Source organism: Equus asinus, chromosome 8 (assembly GCF_041296235.1).
Source record: "Equus asinus isolate D_3611 breed Donkey chromosome 8, EquAss-T2T_v2, whole genome shotgun sequence".
Classification (NCBI taxonomy): Eukaryota; Metazoa; Chordata; class Mammalia; order Perissodactyla; family Equidae; genus Equus; species Equus asinus.
Genome location: NC_091797.1, coordinates 74,418,462 through 74,433,831, shown reverse-complemented (window position 1 = coordinate 74,433,831; position 15,370 = coordinate 74,418,462). Strand labels below are relative to the sequence as shown.

Genomic DNA, 15,370 nt, shown 5'->3' with positions numbered 1-15,370 from the left:
ACGGATCTCACAAACATGATGGGAAGCAGGAAGGGCAAGACAAACAGAATCTCTCCCTCCGTCTGGGCTGGGCTGCAGCAACACGATCCTACGGCCGGAGTCTTATAAACAGCAGGCACCTATTTCTCACAGTGGGGGGGCTGGAGGTCTGAGATCAGGCTGCGAGCACGGTCGGTAGGGCCCTCTTCCGGCTGCAGACTCCTCACTGTGTCCTCACACGGCAGAGGGGGTGAGGGAGCTCTGTGGGGTCTCTCTTATAAGGGCGCTAACCCCCTTCATGACACCTAATGGCCCCACCCTCATGGCCGAATCACCTCCCCAAGGCCCCACCTCCTGAGACCATCGCCTTGGACACCAGGCATTCAACACATGGACTTGCAGGGGCCACAGCCATTCAGACCACAGCAATATGATTCATTCAAGTTCAAAATCAGACCGAAGGACAGCCAGTGTTAGGGGCCTGGACGGGGTGCCACTCCCACAGCACCCCAGGCGGGACTGAGCCTGCTTGCCCCTCAGGGGGTTCTGGAGGGCAGACAAGCACCCCTCACCGGGGGTCATTTTAGTTCCTTATTCAACTGCATGTGTCTTAGGCACCTTCCCAGGAGTGCATAATATTTCAGCATGAAAAGTAATCACAGACTCCGAGGCGAGAACGCGCAGCGGGAGGCTGCGCGCGGGGACCAGGCCTGGGAACAGGCGGTGGGAGGAAGTCCCAAGGATTCAAGAGTCTTTCGAAGCTGCCAAGGCATTGCCTCTGCAGGTGGCCCTCAGCCCAGGGAGGCCAGCGTGGCCTCCGCGCCCGCCAAGAGGCCAGATGGGGCCAGGGAGACGGGCACAGGGATCCTGCCGGGCTCAGCGGGGCGACGCGGATGGGAGAGGCCCCCACCTGCTGCTCGGCCATTCTCTGGCATTCGGTCTCCACCAGACAGGCCCTGGCACCCGGGCGCCAGCGCCTGTCCAGCCCCAAGGAGGAGGCGGGCCTCTGCCCCAGCCCGCGGAGCATCATGCTCCCTGCGCCCCGGGATGAATCTGGAGCCCGGAGGGTGAAGGGGCGGGTGCGTGGGCCGGGCGAGGTATCAGAGCTGGGAAATTAGGAAGGCTTCGGGGGGCCAGATTCCCCCTGAGGCCCTGGCCAGCGGCGGGGTGGGGCTGCCAGGCCGGGGGGAGTCCAGATGCCCACCCAGCTGGCCAGGAGCGCTCTGCTCCCGTCCAACTCACACAAAGAGACTTCTGTGTTGGGATCCGTCGGAAGAAAACGTGCACTCATGAGGAAACGATTAAACAAATCCACATCAAGGGACAGTCCGCCAAAAACCCGGCCTGGTCCCCTCACAAATGCCAACGTGGTGAAAGGCTCAGTGAAAAGAATAGAGCTGGGGGGACTCAGCTCAATTAAAAGGGACGAAAGAGGGGCCAGCCCCGTGGCTGAGTGGTTAAGTTCGTGCGCTCCACTTCAGCGGCCCAGGATTTCCCTGGTTCGAATCCTGGAGGCGGACATAGCACTGCTCATCAGGCCATGCTGAGGCGGCGTCCCACATGCCACAACTAGAAGGACCCACAACTGAAAATACACAACTCTGTACCGGGGGACTTTGGGGAGAATAAAGGAAAAATAAAATCTTTAAACAAAAAAAAAGGGGGTGAAAGAGACAAGGTGACCGGACACTGGACAACATCCTGGACCCAAAAACTGCTTCAAGGATGCCGTGGGCACAGTGAGGGGATCTGAACGGACACTGAGTGTTGGGTCAAAGAAGAGGATCGTTCTGAGCTTTCCTGAGAGCCACCTCGGTCTGTGGTTCCAGAGAACATCCTTGTCCTAAGACACGTCCCGGGGTGAGATGACGAGAGAGGGGGCAGGGAGGGCACAGATGCAGCAACCTGTAAAGAAAAACCCAGCGGAGCTGGGGAGGGCCTCCGGGAGCTCGAGACACTGTTCTTGTGATTTTACCAAAACAGCATTTTTAAAACTAAAACCTCGGGGTGGGAAAAGAACCCATCAGCTGCTTTACAGACTGTTTCACGAGTTTGAACGCTCCCTCGTGGGAAAGGCTGGGACCGTGCAATATTCAATCATCCAGACAACCAGCCGGAGCTGCCCAGGCGACCGGGGAAGATTCAGAGAAGAGATCAGGGAGGGAGAGAAACAACATGCAGGCAGTGGGCTGCGTGCGGTCCCCTCTGGATGACATGACGACAGACAAATCCTCCTATGTGTATGTGTCTATAAGGTCGAGACGATGCCAACTGCAAACCCTAACGTGACACCTGCCACGCTGCCATTCTCAGTGCTGCCTACGTGCCAACTCCTCCACCTCCACGAGGGCCCCATACAGGAGATCTTTTTCTTCATCCCATTTTACAGAGGCTGGAAACAAGGCACAGAGAGGTTAAGTCACTTGTGAGAAGGCACACAGCTGGGAAGTGGCAGAGCCAGGGTTTGAACCTGGGCTGTCTGGCTCCAAAGTCCATGCTCTCGGGTCCACCTAAGTTCCTAGATGTCGAAACCCTGGCCAAGGGCCCAAGAGAGGCCTGGGGATTTGAGAACTCATGCCTGACCTTGATGGTGACATGCCAGAGTCGCCTCCGTCAGCACCACCTTCCAGCTCCCACGTTCCACTCTGCCCCACGCCTCTCACTCGGGGGGCAGGTGCCCACGAGGGCTCCCAGGGCACATTCTTGGCACACAAACAGATGCTCCCAGACGCCCCAGGCCTGGCTGTCCAGGTGATGCCTCCCCCACACACCTCTGTACCATCCTAGGCAAGGAAGGGTGTGCCCCAGGGTTTGGGGCAAGGGCCAGCAGGCTGGCAGCCACTCATCCCCACACTGCTGCTGACAGGTGTACTGGGTCACATTGCAGAATACACCTGCCGGCTATGACAGCTCTGGATCATCTCATCTGCACCCAGCGGATTCCGACACAGGCTCATCCACCCGCCCCCACCCCGCCCCCACCCCGCTCCCACGTCTCCCAAAGCCCGAACTTTTGCACACGGCGCCAGCCAGGACATCTCTCCCAGTTTGTAACAAACACTTCCTCCCATCCTGCCACCAGGCCTGGGTGGGGAGGGGTACACACGAGCCCGGGGACTCTCCGCCTGAAGGGCTCGAGTTAAGTAACTTGCTGCGGCAACTGCTGGGCCTCTTCCTGCACGGCCCTCCTGGCCTCCGCCCAGCGTCGCCCTTCCACTGCTCGCCTGAGGCCGTGGGCCCTGCCAGCACGGCTGCTGTTCTGCTCCCTGGCCTGACATAAATCCCTGCTTCCTCTGGGTTTCGGTTTCCTCAAAGGACACATAAAAGATGGAACTGAGGAAAACCCCATTTCCAGATCTAACGACCCAAGAGTTTATGAAACTTTCCCAGACAGAAACGATTAGCGGATAAGCCACCCTCCTGGGAGGTCTCAAATGGAGCCAAACAAAGTAATCCCTAAAACTGTAATGGCAAGAGCCAGTGAGAGGCAACGAGGAGATGCGGTGGGGAAGCTATTTGGGGGCAAACGGCCCATCAACCATTTCTGCTGCCTGTCACCCTTTCTGCTTTCTGCTAACAGCTCCTCCCTTTGCCTCGGGGTCACCACCCCACTGCCGCCTCAATCCCAGCGTTTTGGAGAAAAAGGGCCTCCCTCTGCGGCTCCAAGGATGCGCATGTGATTCAAACCTGACCAATCAGAGCAGCCCACTGCTTGAGGGAGGAGCACGTGACATAAGCCCAGCCAATCAGAGCCGATGGGGCATTCACCCCAGTCTTGTCCCGGCTGTTGGGAAAGGTCCCAATTACCCTGAGGGGTCCCTCCAGCAGGGTCCCTTTGGAGACCTCTGGGCAAGTCCAGAGCTGCAGTTTGTCCCCCACGGGGTGCAGACGGCCGTTTGTTTCCCAGTTAAAGCGGCTGGAAGCTTACATGCAAAAAAATGCATCTTTACCTCCAGGATCGCAGAGCCCGCGGACGCTGCAGCACGCGCCCCCCGGGAGGAAGAGCGGGGCCGCGGGGCCTCCCGCGCTCCCCCGCGCACTCCAGGCCCACGCCGACCCGGGCGACTTGTGGTTTCCTGAGTGCAGACGGCTGAGGTGCACGGGGGTCACACCCCCAATCCAGGACGGGGTAAAACCACCGGCAGAGTGGACCTGGGGCTCCCGCTCCAGCCCCACAGTGTCTGCCGGCGAGACAAGAGCGTGAGGCGTCAGGGATGCCACTCGCATGCTGAACTTAGGCCTTACCTGCCGCAGGGAGGGAAACGCCACCCCACCCGCAATCCAGGCCGCTGCGGGGGCCAGGATGCCAGCGTGGGGACCCCTGCTCCCCCCGTGGGCAGAGGGAGGTGGTCCCATACAGCCCCCACGCCTCCCCGGGCGCCTGAGCCAGGACAGGTCCTGTTTCTTTACCCGCCACCCACAGACAGCCCGGATGTCCTAAACTTTACTGTGTCCCTTCGCCCTGGCCACTCGCCCTTCACGTTGGGACAGGGAAGGGGTCCATCAGAAGACACAAACGCTCAGCCCGAGGAAAGAGCCAGTCACTGGAATCAGAGAGAAGTCACTGGAATCCAGATGGGGCTTGCTAGGACGCAGACCCCGAATCCAGGCCCGCATCTCGGAGACCAGGCTCCAGGTGCTTGTACCAGGCACACAGACAGGAGTGGAGGACCCAGTGCCGGAACCTGAGGAGTCCAGCGCCAAACTCCATGGTTTCCAGGATCCCCACTGGGATCCTCAGCCCAAGGTCCCACGCCAGCCAGGTCTCTGTCCTGGACCAGGGTCCCCAACCAGGGAATACAGTCATGAACAAGTCAGACGAGGTCCCTGCCTCATGGAACAACCTCAAGCAAGTGAACAATATAATTTCAGGGAACGGTGAGGGCTTGGAAGGGAATAGCATGGAATGGTTATAACACAGATGAGGGGACGGCAGGGGTAGTGTTAAGGGGGGTTAGTGGTCAGGGGATATCTTCTTCAAGAGGTCACATTTGAGCTGAAACATAAAAGGGGAACCAAACATAAGAGCTAGGGGGAAAAGCATTCCAGAAGAAGGAACAGCAGGTGCAAAGGCCCTGAGGCAGGAAAGAACATGGTGCATCGGAGGAAAAGAGAAGCCTGTGAGGCAGGAGCAGGATGAGAGTGCTGAGAGTTGAGGCAGGTAGGGGCCCATGAAGAAGGGGCTTACAGGCCCTGGGGCGGACAGGTTTCATACCACATGCAAGAAGGTTTTGATGAGGATCATCAAATGACGCAGTTGCAGTTTTTACAGAGCGTTCCAGCTACAGCAGGGAGAATGGAGGGCAGAGTGGCGTGCACAGGCACGAGCAGCCGGCCCGGGGGGAAGCCCTGCAGCTGGCGAGAGACGGGGCAGCTCGGTCTGGAGCCCAGGCCGTGCAGGGCAGGGAAGGAGGCCTATGTCCCCGAGCAGGAACACAACCTGCCACTAGTCACGAACCTCCCTGGGAGACCACCCTTGTCCTCTAAACGTCCATTCCATAAATATTTGGGCACCTCGGAGTACGTGCCACGCGTGGCTCGGGGTGCATGGGACACGGCGATGAACAAAACCGAGGTCCCTGTCCTCAGGGGCCCCACATTTGCATGGGAAGAAATCGGCAATAAACTGTAAATGGGGTGCGCAGGTCAATTACACGGTATCTCAGTGGGTGACAGGAGGGTTGGGAGCACAGGGGTTGAGGAGGGAACCTGAAATAGGAGAAAGGGAGGTCGGAGAGCAAGGTCTGGCAAAAGGCCTCCGGGAGGGGGCAGAGAGAGTCACACACACACCAGGGGAAAGCGCTGTGGGCAGAGGGAAGAGCTAAGGCGGAATGTGCCAAACGTCTGAGGAATGGCCAGAAGGCCAGCATGTAAGGCCAAAGGGACGGGAAGGCAGAAAGGGTGGGGGTGATGGTGCAGGCCTCGAGGCCAACCGAGGACTTGGCTTTGACTCCGAGGGGATGGGGTGGCCCACTGTGGGGTCTGAGCGGAGGAAGACGGAGATCTGACCGCCATTTTAATAGGAGCCATCCCTTTGGCTGGCGTGCTCAGAAGACCTGGCCAGGGAGCAAGGGAGGGCGCAGGAATCCAGGGCAGAGCAGACAGCACCTCGGAGCAGGGCGGTGCCTAGGTATGGAGACGAGTGGTTGGATGGGGAACATGTTTTGAAGATGAAACGATAAAACTTCCCGACGGTTCGACGTAAGAAGTGAGAGAGAGGAGAGTCGAGCCTACTTCACGGGTCCTGGCCTGGGCAGCTGGAGGACAGAGAAGCTACGGCTTGACGGAACATGGCCGGAGGGACGGGGTTGCAGGGGGCAAGGAGGAGTTGGGCATGGACCACCCAGGTGGAGGTACCGAGGCGGCCACTGGATGCTGGAGGCTGGGACTCAGGGGAGAGGTCTGCAGCCGGGATACCACTGTGGGAGTGGCCAGGACCAAGACAGCATCCAATGCGTGAGCCTAGACGGCTCACCCAGGGAATGCGGGAGCATGGAAATGACTCCAAGCCCTGGGACACCCCAATGGCAAGAGGTCAGGGACATAAGGAGGCAAATGAGGCAGGAGAAAAACCAAGAGAGTGGACATTTAAAGTGTTTCAAGGGTCATTCTAGAAGGTTCCAGAAAAGGTGGAAGGAACTTCACCAGAATGTCAGGAAGCCAACAGGGGTCAGGCCACTCCTGTTCCTTCCCCCTTCCCAGGTGAACAGGAAGAAACGGTGGGGCGGAGGGAGGGAGAAGGAAACAGGGAAATGAGATGGCATACCCACGGGGCCCTCTGGGTTTGGGGAGGTTCTGAGCAGACCGAGCAGCTTCCCATCGTGATCAAATCGCCCCGATAACCTGTGAGTCGCCAGCTCCTGGGTCCTTTAAGGCTCCAAAGCCAAGAATGAACTTTTTTTGTGTTGTGTTTGTTTCTCTTCCCATTTCAGCTCCAGCCTCAAGGGGCCAGTGGGGGCCAAGGTCAGTGTGAAGTAGGGGGAGGGGAAGAGGTACAGGAAAGGACTCCTTTTGTTCTGGTGTTTTATCTTTAGCCCTACAGTTGAATTCTCGGCACAACAAATGTGTTTACGGGGCCAGCCTGCAGGATGCTCATGGCACAGAAGGCTGGGGGCAGAACACCCCTTAACCCAATCCTCTGGCTCTAAGATGAGCCAGGAAGGCCTGCTGGCGTCAGCCTCGTGGCTGAAACCTTTCCAAAATGTCCCAGTGCCCCCAGCCTTGGGGGATGGCTTACGACCCTGGGGGCCCCTCTTCTGCTGACCAAGGACACAGGCTCACCCTTCTGGGCACTAATGACCCCTGGAGCAGACACGCCTGTGCCAGGTCTCCACTGGGACCAAGATGCGCCCAAGGGCAACTCGTTGAGCAAGTCTTCAACAGTGACTCCGACTGGTCTGCTGGAAGGTGACGGCCTGAACGAGATGGTTCCAGGTGGCTGAGCTTAACCGAGTTCTAGTTAATCATGTCCAGTTGCTCAGCAGAGGCAAACAGCAGGTACTGTCATTCTAGGAAGGGATGGCGAATGGTCCATGGAATGGGAAGAGCCAGGCGCACTGAACACACCCCTGCGGCCAGGCCACGGGAAGGCCAGACCGGGGCGGGACACATGGCCACAGGTGTGTGCACACACACCAACAGATGTGTGCATGTGTCCACATTCATAACCGTACACACCAACACATGTGGGTACGCATGAGCAGGCTGTGCATGTGTGCGCACACGTAACCATGAGAGCACACGACAGTCAACGCGTGTGTGATGAGCCTGCACGTGCACACGCATGCCAACACGTGGGCACACAGCAATGCAGGTGTACTGTGCCCACACATGCTTTGGCCTGTGGTCATGCACAGACATGCATATGCGCATGCCAGCACAGGTTCATGTGTCACCAGTCACGCATGCACAATTGGCACACTTGTATACACATCAGCACTCGTGTGTGCACACACATGCACACACACACACTTGTAAAGCCAAAGAGAAGTAAATCCACCAGGAGCAAAAAGGGAAACAAAAATAGGCCAGAGCAGGGAAACTAAAAATAGCGTGTTTTCCAGCTGTCCACAGCCTCCTGAAGCCGCGCTCTCACGCACCGGGAGGAGCAGGAAGCCCCAGGGCAGGAAAAAAGGAAAACAAGAGCCGGGCGCACAGCTGCGATGCCCAGCGCACCGAGAAGGGAGGCCCCCACTTGGCCACGGTCAAGTCCATGGGCGCCAGCGCGGCCACGCGGAGGTTCCAGGGTGCTCAGGCTGCGACACCGTGCCCCCGCCCGCCGAGGTTGGGTCCAGGGCTTCGGGAGCCCGGGTGGGGACTGGCAGAGGCACAGCCGGCCGAGGGTCACCGGGACCACGGGCCACAGCGAGGCAGCTGCCCGGGAGGTGGAGGGGACTGTGAGGAGAAAGGCCTGGAGCACCCCGCCACCCACTGGCCATGCGGAGAGTAAGGGAGGGCACTGCCTCCCAATGTCAAGTCCACCTGCTCAGAAATGGGAGGGCGGGGGGAGGACAGGGGGTCGAGGGGGAGGACGGGGGAGAGTGAGGAGGACGGAGGAGGTGAGTGGGAGGACGGGGGAGAGTGAGGAGGACGGGGGAGAGAGGGGAGGACGGGGGAGAGAAAAGAGAACGGGGGAGAGCGAGGAGGACAGAGGAGGTGAGGGGGAGGACGGGGGAGAGAGGAGGACGGGGGGTCGAGGGGGAGGACGGGGGAGAGAGAGGAGGACGGAGGAGGCGAGGGGGAGGACGGGGGAGAGAGAGGAGGACAGAGGAGGCGAGGGGGAGGACGGGGGAGAGAGGAGGACGGGGGGTCGAGGGGGGGGAGCGAAGAGGACGGCCAAGAGTGGTGGGGGAGTAAGGAGGACAGTGTCTACAAGGCACCAGGCTCGCTGGGTTGAAATCCTGGTTCTGCCACTCCAGCTGAGTGACCTGGGGCCAGTGACTTTAGGGCTCTGTGCTTCCATTTCCCTCAACCAGAGAGGCAGCCACAGCCGCTCAGACTACAGGGAGCGAATCCACGCAGCACTCAGAACCCTGCGGGCCTTCCCTGTCACTGTCGTCAGCCCCGCCTTTTCCCTGATGGGCAAAAGAGACGTGCCACTGGCACAGAGCAGCCCGGGGTGGGGCACGGCGCCCAAAGGCTCTCAGTCTCAGTGGCTCTTGCTGAGGGAGGAGGGGGCGAGACAGAGTCTGAGGCTGGGGTGGGGTGCAGCTGCCAATCACCTGCCATCCTGCCACAGCTCCGGCCCAGCCCTGGCCCCTGGGGTGCCGCAGTGACGGTGACAGTACAGCCCCTGCCCCAACAGACTTCATGCTCGTGAGGGAGAAAGAGAATGCACACATAAACCTATAACATCATGGGAGTGGCTTTTGGGGATGGGACAGGCAATTTCGCAGGTATCTGGGGGATGAGCCTCCCAAGCACAGGGGAAAGCAAGCCAGAGACTCTGAGTTGGGACCAGGCTCGGTGAGCTCAAGGACATCGAGGAGATGAATGTGGCAGGTGAGCAGGGGGAGCCAAGGTGGGGAGATGAGAGAGGAAAGGAGGGCCAGATTGTGAGGGCCTTAAGGCCCCTAAAAGGACCTTAGGATTCACTCAGAGTGAGACAGGAATAGAGAGGGCACATGGTTTGCCGAGTGTCTGCACAGGTTGTCTCTGCTGTCTGTGGAAAGCGGACATGAGACTACTGCACCAGTCCAAGCAGTGGATGGAGGAGGCTGTCATGGTGATGCTGAGAAGGGGTCAGAATCCGGATATGTTGTGAAGGTAAAGCCAATGGGATTTGCTGCCAGACCAGATACAGGGGTATCAGAAAAAAGTGTGCAGTCAAGGATGACCCAAGGTTTCTGCCTCTACACCTGTGGGAACAAATGGAGGTGTCACTGATTGAGATGGGGTACACAGGTGGGGGAAGCCTTCAGCAGCCGGCAAGATTAGTGGATAAAGCATGGAAGGCTGATTCTAACAGAAAACCAACTGAAAGACAGCAGAGGGGACTCAGGTTCCTTCCTGGACGTGGAAGAGGCCACGAGGCCCATCTTTGCACTTGGTGGCCCAGCAGATGAGCTCCTCCCCCTGTGGCCCAGCTGCAGGGGGGGTGTCCTCCCACCAGCCGGGGCTTCCCTGGGCGACCAGAGACACATAGTAACTCGGAAATGTACCCCCAGGGACCTGGACCATGCATCTGTTATCCATGCAAACACAGAGGGCCACGAATGCCAGGCTCAGGTCCAGGCAGTGGATACAACCGTCCTCGTGCTCCTGGACATTTCTCACACGTGCACACACACACCAGCAAGGTCACTTGGGGCAAATTACTCTCTTCAGCTCTGTTTCCCTCACTGTCGAAGATGACCATGAGACCTGTCACAGAATTCCCCCAGGACCAAGCGAGATGACATCTATAAAGATGCTCTAACCCTGCCTGGCACACAGTGATTCACGATCCCACTCCCAACACCTCTCATCCCGTCCCACCCCCCGGGGAAAGGACAGGAAATGAGGCTCACTTCTTCCCCAAGGCCTCTCCCAGCGACCTGTCCACAGGGCTCCCCGTGTGTGCCTCCTGTGTTTGGGGGTCTAATTCATTTGGCCATCCTTTGGGGAAAGCTATGGACTCATTACTAATTTTTAAGTAAACACATAATACATGAATACATTCTCTTTGTTAAAAGAGGAAAAAAAAGAGCATTACAGAGAAAGCCTGTGTCCCTTGGCCACACCCCCAGTACCCTCCCTTTCCCCTGAGAGTAACGGCTTTCACACCTTTCTCTGTGCTCTTACATGCACCAATAGTAACCTACTGAAAATACAAAATACTGTTTTGTAGAGGTTTTTTTTAAACATAAAGAGCCACAGAACTTTTTCCAAGTAGTAATGTGTTTTGGTTTTGTGACCCTATTCGTGCTAAGACCCTATACGTCTCCAGTTGCTCCCTTCTAATTTTCACCTAGAACAGCACTGGCTGAAGAGCTCCCACTTTATTTCCTGTGTCCCTACTGAAGGGTACCCCAGATTCGGCGATCAGGATTCCTGCCCACCACCACCACGAGCTGGGTAAAGCCCGGCAAGCGGCTGACCTTGGGTGTGCCTCAGTTTCCTTATCTGCAGAAAGGAAAAATGCCCCCCAACTTGGGCCTATTTCACAAAGCAGTGGTGGGGTTCAAGTGAGAAACTTGGTACACCCAGGGCATTTCCACACACAGGAAGTCACCTTTGTATTTAATAATCTTGCTAGGAGGCCAACTAGGTCCGACCCGGTCTCGGCCTGAAGGAAGCAGCCCGGTGAGGCGAGTGGCCTGAGGTCCCGGCTGGCACACGGCACAGCCGGGTCTGCAACCCTGGGCTCCAGAAACTGACACGGATTTCAAAACGCGTCACGTCCCCACTGAAAGTCGGCAGCAACCTGAAAATTAACTCAAAGCCATCAGCCTAAGCCCCAGAATTCTAGCAAGAAATCAGTAACCTCCACCGAGGGCAGAGCTGGGGCAACTGGGGGCTTTCACGCTCTGTTGGTGGAAACGCAAACGCCAGAGCTTTTCAGAAGGGCGACGTGGCAGCAATGAGGAAAATTCAAACTGGGCACACCTTCTGGTCTAGAGGCTCCTCTCCTGGAAATCCGCCCTCTGAACTGTTCATACATGTTCACAGAGAGGTATGCACGGGTGTTTACGACAGAGAAAATTACCAACCTATAGAGAAACAGGTAAATTATGAAGTGTGTAGTCCGTCAAAGGAATTCCAGAAAGCAGAGAAAAAATGTGATAGATTTATATGTTCTGACTTATCTGTTGTTTATATGCAAAAATCTTCAAGCAATCTCAGTGCATTGAAACGCCAGCTGCAGGATGCTTACACTTAGTACCGTGCAATTTATGGAGGAAATGTACCTGCATGTGTCTAAATGTGCGCTCGGGACGTGTCTATCGAGAAAGGTCCAGAGAGATACACGCCGATGCTGGGGGTGCTGTCTGAGGAGGGGAATAAAATGGGGGAAACTTTCTCTTTTTTATTCCACTTGAATTTGTTTTACAAGCAAGAATTCATGTCTTTTATATACGGACTTCTTTAACTAACCAAAAAGCATTGAAAAAATAGAAACCGAAGCACAAGCCCTCCCATTCAGGCTATGCCTGGACACGTGCAGCCAAGGAAAACGCCAGCCGGCCGGCCCCACCCCCCAGCGTCCCACCTGCCCAGCCCTGAACACAGGTAGCCTTCTTCCACGGGGAGGCACTCGGCCGGAGCCGGCCGGGGCTGTCCAAGAAGTGGCTGTCACCGGCCAGGCTTGCCTTCCTGCCTTCATGCCACTCAGCCGCAAACCAATCCCCTTTGGGACGTTCCCGTAGGATGCTGGCTGTCTCGCCCCCAACTTTAAGCCCAGAAATCTTAGCTCGAGGACGACCGAGGACGATGGCGTTTTCCTCTGTGGAAGCCCAGAGGAGGAGTGGGAAATTAGGCAGTGCCTACGTGCGCTCACACACACAAACACACTGGGCGCACACACACACACACACACACAGAACTGACATCCTTAACCTGATCAAAAGCTTTAGAAAGAAAACACCCTGGAATCAATCCAAGAGTGACTGGGCTGACAAGATTCCACACACACCATAAATCCCACCCTCCCACCCCCCCAAAGCAGGCGGCTCTTTGCACAGGATCAGGACGGCACACCGTGCTGACACCCCCAGAGTGACAGTCTCTCCAGGGTGCACACAGTACAGAAGCCACAGAGTGTGCAGGCCTCGCCAGAAAGCTTTCACCAAAAGCTCTCATGGCCCCTTGGAAAGCAGGGACACACCTCGGGGCAGCCATGGGGGAGAACGAAGCCTTCTGCTGAAGTTTCCCCACACAAGTTCTTCCTGCCAACCCCAGGGACAAAAAAAAAAAAAAACACACAAAGAGGAACCCAGCGCTCAGGGTCACCGTCGGCCAGGATCTCCTCGAAATTTTACAGGACTCAACAGGACAAGATTTGCAAACCGAAAAGAAAAGACACAGTGTGACCCAGGCGGCTCAGGCAACTGCCCACCCAGACCCTGAGGAGGCAGCCGGGCCTCAGCAGATGGAGCCTTCATTCATCCACCCAGTCAGCCACTTCCCAAGCACCCCGTGCTGGGCATGGGGCACAGAGTCACCATTCTTAAGAAACTCAGCCTAAAGAAGTGAGCCAGGGAAGGAGAAGTCGATTAGCAAGTGAGAACATCCACATCTTTGTCCCAGTTACGCATCTGGCTGGATCTTGGGCAAAGGTGAGCCTCAGTTTCCCCTCCAGGCACTGCATGTGCTGACTCAGTGGCTTACGAGCTCTGAAATGCTTGTAGCTCAAGCGCGTCCTTCAGCAACTCCAGGCTCATTCAAACGAGCCGCCCAGATACCCAGGGCAGAGTCTGCCGGAGTGAAGGCCAGCTGACCGCCTTAATCTGTCTGCCCGGTTAAAAGGGCAGAGGTATGTAAGGGGAGCAGCAGACGAAAGTTCTCGGGCTGGGGGCTCCCAGGGGCCCCTGCTTACGCAGCCCTGGGCTCGGGCCTGCCTCTGCGCCAGTCTGGTGAGAAAAGCGGCTTATGTGTCCAGCCGGCCTCAGGGCGGCGGGTGGGGGAGGACGGAGCAGCCTTCTCCCGGAGACACGATCTACGGGCAGACTGCGGACAGCAGAGCGTGCTCTCCTGAGCACCCGGCGGCCACGTGAGTCTCACAGGCGCACAGAAGGCAGGGCTCCCGTCCTCCTGGGCTCGCAGGAAACAGGAGAAGTGCAGCCCCGATCTGAGCAGACACGGCAGCAGGCCGCAGCAGAAGCAGCAACAGGCGCGTGGGCCGCTCCTGGGCTCCCCAGGGCAGCACCACACAGTGGCCACACTCCGGGCCCGTCCTGGCCCCAGAGCCCTGAGGGCGAGGTCAGGTTCCCAGCTGGTCTCTCTTTCAGGCCTGCCCAACTCTGGCCTGCGCCTCCAGCAAAGCCTCTAGGTGTCCCCCTTTTCGCCCAACCCCAGCCTGGGTCGGGGAGGGTCCCGGGGAGGTGGGCAGCTGCCCATCCCAAAGCGCTCTGGTCTCTCCCGTGCTCAGGGACCCGGCCCAAGGCGCCGATCCCGGCTCCGTGTCGCCAGCCCACCGGCTGCGCGCCCGGCCCTCCTCCAGCGCCGAGCCCTCCAGCCCCGGGCCGCGCGCGCGCACCCCCGGCCGGCGCCCCTCACCCACCTTGAGGACCTGCTGCTTGATGAGCGAGGGCACCATCACCACCATGACGGCGCCCAGCACGGCGCACAGCAGCCCGGCGCAGCCCAGCGCCGCGGCCGCCCGGCGCGCTCCGGTGCGGCTGCCCATGTCTGCGCGCCCTGGCGGCCGCCTGGAGCTCACGAGGCTCCGCGCCCGCGGGGAACCGGAACCGGGACGGAGGCGACAGAGACGGCGACTCTGGAGACGCGGGCCGCAGCGGCACAGCAGGCCCCGGACGGCAGCGCACGGAGGAGCGGCCCGGTGGCTGGCGAGCCGTTTTATGTGCCATCGCCCGCGCGGCCGGCCCGCCCCCGGGACGCCCTGGGCACCGGGATTCTGGCGGGCGGCTGCGGACGGGGGCGGTGAGGGGCGGGGCCTGCGCTGGCCGGGGCGGGGCCGGGGCGGGGCGCGGGTCGGACGGTCGGGCGGGGCGGGGCCAGGCCGCAGGGACACGCCCCCGGAGCGGGCGCGGACCCGGTGCCCGTGCTTCCCATTCGGCAGGAGGGAGCCTCGCGGCCCGCGTGCCAGCACGTCGTTTGGGCCTGGCTCCCCTTCTCCCTCTCCTCGCCCTCACCTGCTCCCCCCTTTCCCTGCTCACCCCTCCTCTGCATCCTCCGCCCCCTCCTCTTGTGTCTCCCCTCCTCCCCATCCTCCTTCCCCCTTCTGCGCCCCTGCCCCTCCGACCCTCCCACTTCCTCTCTCACCACCATCCTCACTGATCACATTTAGCAGGAGTTTCCCAAATCACCGAGAACGCCGGAGCCCCCGACCCCGCCTCTGCGACCTCACTCCCCCCCACACACCCCCGCACGCACGCGCGCGCACGCATATTCAGTTCCAGCCTCGCTCTCCCTGGAACAAGCCTGGAGACCTCCTGGCCGGGGCCTTGCACACCCTGGTCTTGGAAGTCTGTCCCCTCGGCTGTCTGCCTGGCTCCTTCCTTTCCGCCCGCTCTGCCACCTTATCAGGAAGGCCTTCCCGCCGCCCTGCCTAAAACAAAACCGCGCCGCCTTCCTGGGGCGCCCCTCCACTATCGCCGCGCGCCACCTGGCACGGCCCACGATGGTTTGTGTGTTGCCTTCTGACCGTCGCCCCGGGCAGAATGCAGAAGCGCCGTCTCACCGGGACGCTTGCTCACAGCAAACGCCTCAGATGAACGGACGAGGAGCTTTT

General features: G+C 59.0%; 1 protein-coding gene across 2 annotated transcripts in view; it reads right to left on the bottom strand.

Moving 5' to 3' along the window:
• Positions 1-14,556, bottom strand: part of SCARB1 (scavenger receptor class B member 1) — a 70,943-nt gene extending 56,387 nt beyond the window's left edge. Inside the window, exon 1 of one of the 2 annotated variants that reach the window (XM_014862600.3) lies at positions 14,180-14,556. In XM_014862600.3, the coding sequence (XP_014718086.1) occupies positions 14,180-14,305 (126 nt within the window). In that variant the 5' untranslated portion in view covers positions 14,306-14,556. The remainder of the gene's footprint in view (positions 1-14,179) is intronic. The other variant, XM_014862598.3, reaches the window with a different exon arrangement.
• Between the last annotated feature and the right edge of the window lie 814 nt (positions 14,557-15,370).